This window comes from Erpetoichthys calabaricus, chromosome 11, assembly GCF_900747795.2.
Source record: "Erpetoichthys calabaricus chromosome 11, fErpCal1.3, whole genome shotgun sequence".
Taxonomy (NCBI): Eukaryota; Metazoa; Chordata; class Cladistia; order Polypteriformes; family Polypteridae; genus Erpetoichthys; species Erpetoichthys calabaricus.
The window spans coordinates 66,601,204-66,614,567 of record NC_041404.2 but is presented as its reverse complement, the minus strand read 5'-3'; the positions used below and the strand labels follow the sequence as shown (position 1 = coordinate 66,614,567).

The window sequence follows — 13,364 nt, the reverse complement described above, 5'->3', positions numbered from 1 at the left end:
GTCATTAAAGTGCAAAGATGGTCTGTGGCTTTTTGTTACTGTCAAACAAGTACTGTCTTCTGTTTTATTTTTGTAACATTTAGATTCTTTTTATGCATTTCCTAACAGAACAAACATTGTTGGTTCCTCTTACTTTTTTATACAGCAGTTAAAAATAGCAGATAATGTTTAACTCTTGCTGATATGGAGACAGAGACATATGTATATGTGGGACAATAAAAACAATTTTCCTCCAGTACAGCTCTGTGTCTTTTCTTTTTCTTACTCACCACCACATCTAATCTGTTTAGCAACACAGCAGATGTGGCCACCAGGGGGGTGAAGCAGCCACCCAAACACAACACAAACAGATTCCAGGCACAAGTTCAACAACACATGCTTTTATTCAGTGGAAAACACTTCCCAAATCATTTCCCACCTGCTCAACACTGTAGAATAAGCACAATTTTCACTGCACACAGTACTTTCTTCTATCTGTCTCTCTTTCCACCTTCACTCCTCCTCCTTCTTCAACAGTCTTCATCTCTCTTCCTCCTGACTCTGGCTCTCAAAGAAGTGGCAGTAGGCTCCTTTTAAACTGCACCCAAGAGTACTTCCAGTGGCCCAATAGCGGGGTCTAAGAAGCACTTCCAGGTGAAGCAGAAGCCCAGCAAAGTAAGGTTCTGTAGTTCCTGCAGCACTCCCTGGCGGCACCCATGGAACCCAACCAGGCTGTTCCCAATGGAACCCTGTGGGAATCTAAGGAACTGCTGCAACCCAGGGAGAGCTGTCATTTAGCTCTCCGGGGTTATAATGCCCTGTGCATGTTCTCTCCCCTGGTCTGTCTATTACCAAGGCGTCCCGGATGATAGTTAGAGATGCTGCTTCCCAGTCTAGCATGGTCAAAGTTAATTTGAAATTTTCAGGCTCGTTGTTTTCTGCATATACTCCAAAATACTTCTATATGAGAAAGGCTTGTGATTGACAATGCTAAAGTGCACTTTTTATATTTTAATGCTGGTGCATGAACGAGCATCTGGCATCTGCCTCATGATCAGTGGTGTAAGAATAGGTTAAGACTCCTCATGGCCCTGCTATGGAGAAACATAACAGTAAAGAATTAAGTGGAAAAATGAACGATCTTGTTTGCTGTGCCATGTTTTAATATTTCTTTTGATACAATAAAAATTGTGACATTCAGCCTATTAATTATTTTTATATAGCACCACCATTTTGTGTCAAAAGACACTTTAAAATAACAGCCAAGAAAATCATAGAAGGAAGTCAACAGAACAATGAGATTAAACAAATAGTACAAAAATAGTTAAGCATGTATTTGTACAGGCAAAAAAGGCAATCAGATAAGACCTGAAATCAGAAATATTGCAGTTGTGATTTAATCTTCCAACTACAAATGTATTTTTTTATTATGTACAAATCAGAAACTTTGTGAAAAGCAACCAACTCAATTTCCTGAACCTCTTACCCATATCTGTGCCTGAGGCAGATAGTCCAGTAAGATTCAGAGAGCATCTTTAGAATATATAATATTTGCAGGTTTTTAACCTTTTAAATGATCCTATGGAATGAAAGAAAAAGGATCTCTCAATTACAATTTCCCAAAAAGCAACAATGAGAAGTCAAGCAAAATGATACTTTTTATTGGCTAACTAGAAAGATTACAATATACAAGCTTTTGAGGCAATTCAGGCCCCTTCTTCAGGTAAGAGGTTCTAAAAAGGAGCAGAATTCAGCCATTCATAGAATACGTTCTAGTTCACGATGCACCAAGCATGTCATAATTCAATTAATTTTTTTTATCAACTTCATATGTCTTTTTTAAAATTGTCAAAAAAGTGCCCAAGATAAGATCCAACTTGTGAGCAATGTCATCAAGGGTCTGTTTCATTTGGATATTTGTTTTGGAACACTCAAACCAATTTGGCAAAATTTTTCATATCTGTCAGAAAGCCTTGAATTTAAAATAATGTATTAACTATGATATTTGGAGTAATACCAGAAGGGATTAAAGTGTGCTACAAAAAATCAGTTGTAACATTCTTTACCACACTACTAGCATACAGACTTATTTTGCTCAACTGGAAGCATCCCAACCCACCTTCTAGAACTCAGTGGGAAATCAATATATTTTCTCAAAATGGAAAAAAATAGATTCTATTAAGGAGGATAAGCAAGAACTCATTATTATAAGCCTCAAAGAAGCATGCCAGGCCTGTGCTTAGCATTCTTACTGTACTTGTTGTTTTATCACATACAGTATAAAGAATTATTTTATATGCATGACTCTGCCATTTATTTTGCTCTCTTTTTTGTTTTTAGTTGGGGGCTGAATGCTAAGTTCTTTTCTTTGGATTAATTTTGAAGCACACTGTTGCATTCACTCTATTAATCTTGATGATTCAGTTGCATTCTTTAGTAATGTTTTGTTCTCAAATAAAGAGTGAAAAAAAGAATATTGTACTGTGGAAACTGATGCCACATTACATGGCTTCTAGTTGGAGCAGATGTCAAGCTATTGATCTCATCATTTCAGCTTTCATATTATAAGATTGGAAATGGTGTAGGGTATGTCACACTAGAGGACTGTGTTACTACTTTCCAGTACAGTTTCACATTTTCAGAGTATCGTAACCTAACCTATTTTTTTTACAGCCAATAACATGCCACACAATCTTGACCCTTTATCTTCTTTTCATTCTCTCATCTTACATATTACATGCAATGCCTAACAGATGAGTCTCTCTTCTGTTTTAAATCCAAAACACATGTATTCCTTATTCCTCATAGCTGCATTATATATAATACTAGGGGTTTATGCTCCATGCTTGCTTTGATCACCCACCCCACCCCCCACCCCCCAGGGTGAGCTGTATGCCAGCCACTTCGTGTCTCTGCTGCTCGCAGGCGGGGTTGAACACACGCTAAGGAGATGCAGTCGGATCAGCTGCTGTCTTGCTGCTGCTGCTGCCGAGCTACATGATCTGCTTGTCGTGCTGTATGTCGATCATTTAAAAGCCTGTGCAGCAGCTGTCCTTTTGTCTCGCGTGACATTAAAGTGTCTCTCGCGGGACGTTAAAGTATCTCTGAGAAAATAATGTATTGTCTGCTTCCAAGCCTTCCAAGATTTTTTTTGTAATAGAGAGATTGTACTTACAGTATATTTTACTCATTGGTTGTTAGCTCAGGCGGCACGGTGGCGCAGTGGGTAGCGCTGCTGCCTCGCAGTTGGGAGATCTGGGGACCTGGGTTTGCTTCCCGGGTCCTCCCTGTGCGGAGTTTGTATGTTCTCCACGTGTCTGCGTGGGTTTCCTCCGGGCACTCCGGTTTCCTCCCACAGTCCGAAGACATGCAGGTTAGGTGGATTGGCGATTCTAAATTGGCCCTAGTGTGTGCTTGGTGTGCTTGTATGTGTCCTGTGGTGGGTTGGCACCCTGCCCAGGACTGGTTCCTGCCTTGTGCCCTGTGTTGGCTGGGATTGGCTCCAGCAGACCCCCGTGACCCTGTGTTCGGATTCAGAGGGTTGGAAAATGGATGGATGGATGGTTGTTAGCTCTCATATACATAAGTCCACCCTTATGACTTAGGACAAAGTCAATCCTATTTGATTTTGTGAGTGTGAGCCACAGACTGGTCAGATGGAGTCTCTAGGTATGTCAGATTATACGATGAGGGTCACAGGAGTGTGCCGCAACTGCCTCCAATTTACTAAGATTGAAGTCTGCCACTGAAAAGTTCATGGAAAGTTGTGTAATGTGACATGGCCTTTAGAGAGTTAATGAAAGAAGCAATCATGAATGTGCAAGTTCATTCTTAAATTTAAATTTTGGAATTGATAAAGACTCACAATAAGAAAAAAGAAAAACTTGGGTAACTAAATGCATATAATACTATATAATAAAGTTAATTAAGTTGATACTTCCACAGGGAGACAAAATACTGTATAAATGACAAAAAACCCTGTCCCATGACATTCACATGGATATTATTTTTGCTCATACAACTTTGTGCTGAGACACTGGACAGAGAGGTAGTTTATGGTAAAAAAAAATAAGCAAAACATTGTGTATTGTAAGAAACACAATATATCTTTTGAATATCATGTTTTAAAAGTCATATTGAAAATGGTATTCATAGAGTGAATTTGCCTCTGTTTATCTTGCAGTCCTTGGTCTCCACTGTGGCACAGCTTTTTGTGGCTCCTCCTGAAAGCAGCAATCGCTGGTGTCTGCAAAACACTGGAATGGTGTGCTTCATCAAGGACAATCCTAAGAGATCCTACTTCATCCGCCTGTATGGCATCAATGTAAGAAAACAACATTTTTGTTTTAATTACTGCTCAAATAAAAATTTGGCGTTTTAGAAGAAAAAAAAAGATGAACAATGTTTTTGCATTGTTAAATAAAAAAATATTAAAACATTGAGTAAAATCCATTTTCAAATACCTACAGAAATAGACATGTTTACAAAGAACATAACTAAGATATCATCAATATATATGGCCCAATAACATATTCACATGTATGTTAGTTTTACTCATACATCTTAGTGCTGTGAAACACAGTGCTGTTTGCAAAAAAGCATAACTAAGATATCTTAAGCTCTTCACTTAGCAGAGATACACCTTAAGTGATTAGGAAAAAAATCAGATAAAAATGGTAAAGATCTCAGAGGAGCTCTGTTAGTGATACTGCTTTCTTTATAGGATGATGCCTTTGCTGCTGTGTGAGTTTTGCCCTTTAAACCCAACATGTCTTACATGTTAGAAGGTTGAGCTTTTAACAACATGGCTTTTGGCCTTTTCTTTGTTTTGTCTGCTTACTGTATCTATTTCTTTAGAAGATCACTGCTCTTGTGATCATGGGTGCCAGTCTATTAATGGACTATCTTCAGATCTGTTAAATTATATTTGCATGGGAGTAAGAAAGAAAATATTGACACTAAATAAAATAATAATCAGGAAAACATTCACGCTGAGAATCACTAAACTAATACTAACACTAAACAGCAGGAAGCTCATACAAGCTCAAAGTCCATGTTGGGATTGCCCCTTAAAAGAATGTGCTTCAGAAACCAATCACAAACTGTTGGGGGGCACACCACAACCTAATTCTTAAGTAGCTAAATGAGAAAGAATTACTGTTGTTTTTTCTTTATATTTTTCTTTGTTTTGTTTGGTTGCTCATTTGCTACTGTAACTGGTTCTGGCTTTGGCAAATAAATTTAAAAAATTAATTAATTCTTTATTAAAAAAAATGAATACAACACAGGTGAAGTAAAAGATTAGACAAAAAGAGAAAGAATTAAATGCAAATTTAAAAATATGTAAAAACTGTAAAACCAAACTAACATGAATCAATAATGACAGAAAAGAAACTAAATACTATTAAAGCATCACAGTACCCCAAAAATGAATAGAGTGAAAATGAAAACAAGGATAACATTGGTAACACTTTATAACAGATATCATTAGTAAAGCACTAACAAACACTCTACGTATAATTCTTAACAGAATATTAGTTCATGTGCATTCAAATAATTATAAATACCTTTACATTATAATTCATGTATTCCATTAGTAAGTCATTATCAAACATTATTGTATTATAGGGCTTATTCACAGTTTCACAAATAATGTATTCATTAGTTGTAGACATTTTTGCTGCATCTAATCTAAAGCTGAAACTATTCATTAATTAAAAATGTTTGTAAAAGTTTATTAATGAAAGTTAAGTTTTTTCAGTCACTTCTATTCATAAGTACTGTCCAAAATGCTTTAGCTAAGAGCCAGACAGTAAATTCTTTAACTAGAAAAGAATAATAAAAACTAGACCTGCTTACCACAACCACACGGAAAAAACAAAACTAAATCTTTAGAGGAGAGCAGCACTAAGAAAGATTCAATGCCTCAGCAAAGAACTAAGGTTGCATCAGCTCTTTTATAGGACTTCAGGTGTATTGACAATTATGGCAGGAATTAACAATAATTGGAGGCCTGCCCCACAATGTTCAATCCTAAGGGTAAGAACTCAGTGAAGAAGATTTAACAAACAAAAAAAACAAGTAGGAAAAGAAACAAAAAGAACTAATGAGAAGGTACAGTACATTGCTCCAAGTATATCAGGATAGTCTAATCCACAGGTGGGCAAAGTTGCACCTGGAGGGCCACAGTGGCTGCATGTGTTTGCTCCATTCCAGTTGTTTTAATTAGAAAGCAATCCTTTTGGCTTGATAATGGTTTAACTATGCCATGTCAGGTCATTCTCATATCCTTGATTTTTTTTCCTTTCTAAGGCTATCATCCAAATAATTTGAAGCCTAAAATGAATGAGTACTTCTCAGTTCTTCACTTTTTACTTTCTCGTATACATGATATAGAGAAACTATAGGAATTGGAAAAATATCAACCTTGAGATTTTGATGAATCTTGACGTTTTAGACCTTCCTGAGTCCGAAAATACCATTTTTGAAATTATATCTGTCTGTGTGTCTGTGTGTAAACACGATAACTCAAAAACACCTGCTTTACATCAAAAATAAGGAATCCTATCAACTTTTGGGCCACGTCCGGTAACCAGAAGTGGTACTTTAACTGAATACATTTGCAAATTTTCAAGTAAACTATTTTTATAATTACAAATAGATGATTCAAATTTTGTATAAATATTAATAATGATAAAAAGCAAACAGATATGAAATTTGAGAAAAATTACTCAACCAGAAGTAGTATTTTATTTAAACAACCATCTGAATTTTTTGTATCATGGAAATATAAATGTGTACGTGATTTTAAAAACTGTATTCAATATAACGCATGTTCTTTCAATAACTATTATTAATTTTATTTTTATTTATGCATCATCAGTTTAACAATAACATGTAAACATTGAACATGCCATGTAAATATAAAGATGTAATGGGAACAATAAGCTGCAACGTTCCCATTATGTTCCTGGTAATACATTTAATTGTATGATTTTTTTTTTATTTCCATCATCATTATCATAATTAAATGTAGCTAAAAGTAGTTTTACCTATAACAATTTATTGCAACAAATATTATATAATACTAACACTTTTCCTATGATTTTAGGTGACTATAACTCTTTTTACTTTGTACGGAATCTAGGTAATACAAATGTAATCATGAAAAAATTCCACCTCCATTTTCGACCTTGCTAAGTGCAAAAATATAATTTTAATATAAAATTTAGAATAAAAATAGAGATAAATGATTGTGTATCGATATTATCAATTAGTCATGATGAAAAACAAAGACATATGATATTTGAGAAATATTGTACAACTGGAAGTGATACACACAGGTGTAAATGGAAACAAGCTAAATGGATAATTGTTGGTTTCTTTTGTCATTTGCATCCTATTTGTGATAAGGTGCAATTAAAACTGAGAACAGAGCTGTTTAAGGTTTAAATAAGTAATAAGGGTTCAAATTCTTAATGAGCAAGACAAATAAAATGAAACAGAAAAGTGTTACTTTGGCAATAAGTGTTTCTTATGATGCAATTGGGTTGGAATAAAAACCTGTAGCCACTGTGGCCCTCCAGGACTGACTCTGCCCACCCCGGTCTACTCCTAGAAGTGTTTTCTTCAAGAATATTTTAGCTGATTTCTTTTAGTGTTTTAGCATTTCAACTTAGAAGGTTTGGAGGTCTTGGTATTATGTTTCTCACTATTAAATAAGACAGTGTCTATGATGGTCATATGCTCCTGCAACTATGGCAGTCAACAGATTGAGAAAATGATATCAGGGACGCACAACGTCTCACTACAAATTGTAAACTAATGTGTGGGACAAGCTGGAAGCCTTAAGTAACATATTTTTATTTTGAAAGTGGCAGATATTTTAAGAGTTGTTCTTTTTTAGGTAAGCAGGAGAATAGTGAAGGATGTTAGAAAAGTCATCCAAAAGAACAGAAAAAAAATAAGTGAGTTGGAATACGAAATGAAGACAAAACCAAGGAGAGAGACACAAGAATAGTGCATCATGTCATGAAAAGATCAGCACCAAAAGGACTTTAAGGAAATTGGTTGACAAATTTGAGATGCAAAGCAAAAGAAGTCAAAGTATAAAACAAGAATTCCTAGACCAAAACCTGAAATCAAAACAACACTCAATAAAGTTCAAATTCTGAATTCTTTTTTGCTAAATGATTTTTGTTTCAGTTTTGATTTTTCTTTTAGTTGATTGAGTGGTAAGTTTTTTGCAAATGTCTTTGCTTTGTTACCCAAGGTTCAGATGCATGAATGTACAGTATGTGCTGCCATGTTGCACTGGAAAACTTTGCATCCAATACCACAAAATGGTACCACCAACTAAGGAATAATAAAAAATGAAAACAATAAGAAACAAAAATAATAACATATCAGAGAAAAAGGAAATTATCTGGGATGAAATGCTTATTAAATACTTAAGTTTTCTTGACTTTAGTTTTACTAAAATAATGACAGAAAACAATAACAAAAGGAAATAAAAAATAATAATATGTAGAGATAAAAAGAAACCAGAAAATATTAATCACATATTCTTGATAGTAAACAAAGAGAAACAAAATACTCTAGGTTTGTAATTATTACCAAGTATCATCAGACATAACCAGAATCATATAAACACATCACCCAAAAATATAATATGCTGTGAAAATGGAATATGTACTATATGCTAAAATTTATATGCGCAATATAAACATCCATGAACACCATGGACATTGGCAGAACTGAGTAGGCATTCTTTTGTGCTTTCAGTTGCACAGAAATGTTCAATACTAGGGTTGTTTGCCCAGATCATGACATGGGTGTCATGGTTTAGTCAGTGTAAAACTTTTTCAAAAAAAGACAGAAAAATGTTGTATATTGAGATTGAGAGATAAAATTGAAGTCACAAAATAAGCTAAGGTCAGAACTATGAATTCTGTAAGTCTTAACTTTCACTAAAGCCAAATCGCCAATTCAAAGAATTACTCAAAATATTGTTGCACAAAACTCATGAAGACTGAATATTGAATACTATCACAAATTTAGTTTCTATTCACAATCTCGGATAACCAGAAAGTGAGCGACTCTGGAAGAAAAAGTATCACTGGTCGCAAGCTCCAGTTGTTCTACATAGAAACGCGGCTATCAACACTACAACAACTAAGTCCAAAACAGTGGTACCCACAAAAACAAAAGGCCATCACGATAAGACCTTAAATATTTAAACTATTTAATGATTGTTTTCCACACTGAATAAATTCTAACTGTTGATTTTCCTATTTTAAAAGCCCAGAATATACAAAGGGCATAAATAAACACGAAGTTAATACAAAAAAACTAAATTACAAACAGAATCATAACAGTCAGGGCAGAGCCTATGGCTTCCTCTCCTTGGCATTTTGTCATATCTCTGTCTACTGTTACCCTTAAATCACACTGGGCATTGCCCATTATGACCATTTTATTTTTAGAACAATTGTTTTGGCCCCCTAAGGCTTCCTGCCAAAAGTCTTTCTCAAGTGGGGCAAGTTTCAGTTAATTATATTGAAATACATACAAGAGGTCTTGTGCTAAAAAGAGATCCTGCCAGCATTGCTTATGCCTTATTGTACAGTGGCCCCAGCTTAGCTGACAAGCCTAATTTGAAGTTTAAGTTACTATTCATGTTTTGTTATGGTGCTAGAACATGTGCAAAGCCATCACTTTTAGTTTAGGTTTTTGCATGTTCTTTGTGGAGTTCTTGCTTCAGAATTCAGTTTCTAGATTTGGTTTGGATTGCTTCCTGTTCTTTTCTTTTTCTGTCTCCTTTACTTGGAACCATTCTTTCAGTTAAGAATTTCCAAGCTTATACTTCATTTCTTGGTGTTTTGCTTTGTTTTCTGATTATACTGTTTTACAATTAATGATTTTATTTTGGATTCTAGTCATTTTATTATTATTTTTTTTCTTGTTATAAAAGTTTATTTTGGAACTGTTGCATTATTTATGTACAATAAAACTGAACTTTTTTCCAGTTTTACTTACTATTAATTATCTCTTGACTTAATTAGTTACAGTTGATCTGTCTGGTTTGAGGATGTTTTTAACATGGTCCAAGCTTTTAAGTATAGCAGAACTTCAGCCGACAGATGAACTGAGGGCACATTTTGCCTTTGGCTTGAGCCATGAACAACATGGAATTCACTGGCATTAGAGAACACCTTTCATGTGTAGCTCAATTTTGGGGTCTGATGATCAGAATATATTCTGTGTCCAGTGCTGGAGTTTACAGACGTCCGTCACATTCTGGATCCTGGTACGGCATCGCCAAGGATGTGTTTTATAGTGCAGAGATTATCTTCTTAACCCTTACGTTGTCAGATCTCTTTCCCCCATCCTCAACAGTTTATATGCTGCATCACTACCAAACATGCTTTATGGACATGGTTTTTGGTAAATTTTTCACACATTTTAGGAATTATTTTGTTACATAGAGAACCTTAGATACTATGCAGAGCTTCAAAACTTTGACAATATTTGAGATGTGTATGAGACATACATAATGATGAGTAATGTTGAGAGAAATGACAAGATCTTGTCAGAGCTTTTCATATGTTTGTCGGACATGCTTGTATGCTTTTTCTCTTCTAGGATGGGAACCTTATCTGGGAGCAGGAACTATACAACCAGTTTACGTATCATACACCAAGATCTTACTTTCACACCTTTGCTGCAGACGTGAGTTCTCTTGCATCTCCTGTATGGTCAAACTTCTGAATATTTAGCACATATGTTATCTTTTTTAACTTGTTTTTAGTTTGAGGTCATATCATTTATCCTATCGGAACAAACGTAGTTTAAAGGAAGTAGGATGATTTGCTTAAGTAGCATGCTACCTGAACTGGGATTTGTGACTGCACTTAAACTATGAAGGGAACGGGTGGCAGGCAAAAGAGTGATACCCTTAGGGGGTGCCACCATGATTGTACTATTGAAATGTAACATTTGCATGGCAGCTAATAATGACTCTTACTTATCTATGCGGCCCATTTTTCAGAGTCTAAACTCCAAAGTTTACCAAGATGTCAGTTTTCCGCATGGTATCATTCAATTAATGAAGTTGGATTCTTTACTTAATGCTTAACTTAAGGCCAAATAACATTAAATAGTGAATAGACATTCGTTTTTACTTTGGGATATGATGATGAAACCTCAACTTCTATAGTCTACACAATATAACTACTACCTGAACAAAAATGAACTAAAGCAGATGGGAGCCTAGAGGGCAGCAGTCATCATTAAACCATATCAATCAGTGATAAAAAAACAGAGTTCTGAATGGCCATGCTTGGTTTCTCCTTGTTTGATCACACTATCAGGACTGCCAGGCTGCCCTAAATTTTGCAGATGAAGCTGAGGCAGACACTTTCAAACAGCATGTTGAAGAAAAGATCCAGCAAAGGGCAAAAGGAAAAGGTGAGAGCTAGTGTTATTTATATATACAGTAGAGAAAAGGAAAAAAATATTGGCACTCCTAACACAGCTCCTACCCTTTCTGCAGACAGAAGACAGCGTCCCCCACCTCCCCCCATTGGTGAAGGTAAGACATTTTTTCCATTTCTTTTGTTAACTTCCTATATGCAAAGCCTATGAGTAGTCTGATGTCATCACTTGCTTTTGGCATATTCAGTAATAACACCAAACATCTGAACACATAACAAATTCACATAGAGATACTTAGAGTGCCATTTAAGCAGGTACTTTTGGGTCTTTTTTAAGTAGACTTTAATTTGCCTTTCACAATTTGGTTTCAAATTCCACTCTATGTCTGGGGCAATGTCTAACCATGGTGGATGGGGTTTCTGTAATCTCCAAACACATTGGAGATTATTTTGATAAATATGCCTAGTCTGAGTAAATTTGAGGGTGGCACCATCTAGGATTTGTTAATACCTTACACGTGAGGATTGACATCCCTTCACTCTAAATTTGATTGAAAGGGTTCAGAAAATGGATGGAATGATACATACTTCACAGTGATCACCATCACAAATGGTGTAGACAACTGTCCAACTGGCACTCCAGCCACCATTAAAAAAAAAAAAAAAAAACCTCACACTGTTCCCATGTGGTGCTGAGGTGTCACCCGCTGCACTCGGGTCCCAGTCCAGGTGGTTCAGCGTGTGGTGGGTGTACAGTGCATGCTCCCAACCCCTATCCTCAACTGTCTAAATTTAAACAGTTATTCAGCAATGTTAATAATACAAAGACTATGAATTTAATCAACCTTTTGGAAATGCAAAAAGTAGCCATTGCATGTTAATTGAGCAAGATATGGAACATCATACATACCTTTGAGGTTACAAGGGCATTGAATCATCAGAACAGTTAGTATCTGGAGCACATTCATAACTGAAATGCAAACGTGGGGGTGGGTGCATACTCTCATACAGATGAATCTCTGATGAACCTGAGATGTGGTTAATTAAACCAGAGAGACAGAGACATAGCATTTGTACAAAATGCCAGTGCCATTAAAGAGCCTTACACTCTACAGAGGAAGTTCCAGGGTACAGTGGAAAACACACATTTTGAGGGGAGGTAATCATGCTCATTAATCATGGTGCCAGACAAAGGCAACATATTCTATGCTGGTTAGCACAGGCAAATAAATGCTAGTGGGAGTCAATCAGTTTCACTTACAGGACACTCCTGAAATTTTCTCTGTCAAATATTTTTGAGGTTGGGAATCCTGCCTGAAGGGACCAGTGTACACTGCCATTGAATTGACATTGTATTTGATGATGATCAGAAGTGGTCAAGTACTATGCTTGGTTTTACTGTTTCTTTCAGGTACCACATAATTTTTGCAACATCAACCCAAATTGAAAAAGCTAAGTTTAAGAAATTTAAAATTATTGGTTCAAAAACAGATCAAAACAGTTTGTAACACAAAAGAACGAAGATTAAATACACATACTGTGCTACTTCATTTAGTTTTCCTAAAATTGTGAGAAGGTTAGTTTCTGCCTGAAGAGTTCTGTGTGTTTTATTGTTGCTCCACTGTCACCTGAGCATGCCACTTCCTTTATTCAGAGTAAATGATGGAAGTGGTTGAGGAGCACATGGCACACGGTGTAGTAACCAACCTTAACGCTCCTCCTTGGGAGTAATGAAGGGTAACTTCCTTATTTCAGAGTTAGTTGAACGTTTAGACATTTGCAAATATCTCACTTTAAAAAAACACTTGTTTTTGAAAGCCGTCATGCTAATCTGAGATGTTTATGTTATCTCCTGTGTCCCTTACAATCTGTTCATTTGCATCAGTGTCAGTATATCTTCACACAAAGAAGAGTTACCTGCACATATTCTCTATGTTTATTATCAAATAG

The 13,364-nt window shown here is 35.7% G+C and overlaps 1 protein-coding gene across 1 annotated transcript in view; it reads left to right on the top strand.

Moving 5' to 3' along the window:
- LOC114660517 (actin nucleation-promoting factor WAS-like) overlaps positions 1 to 13,364 on the top strand; it is a 59,822-nt gene that overhangs the window by 35,914 nt on the left and 10,544 nt on the right. Inside the window, exons 2-5 of the mRNA XM_028813260.2 lie at positions 4,163 to 4,303; positions 10,624 to 10,710; positions 11,352 to 11,448; positions 11,534 to 11,572. Coding sequence (XP_028669093.1) covers positions 4,163 to 4,303; positions 10,624 to 10,710; positions 11,352 to 11,448; positions 11,534 to 11,572 — 364 coding nt within the window. The remainder of the gene's footprint in view (positions 1 to 4,162; positions 4,304 to 10,623; positions 10,711 to 11,351; positions 11,449 to 11,533; positions 11,573 to 13,364) is intronic.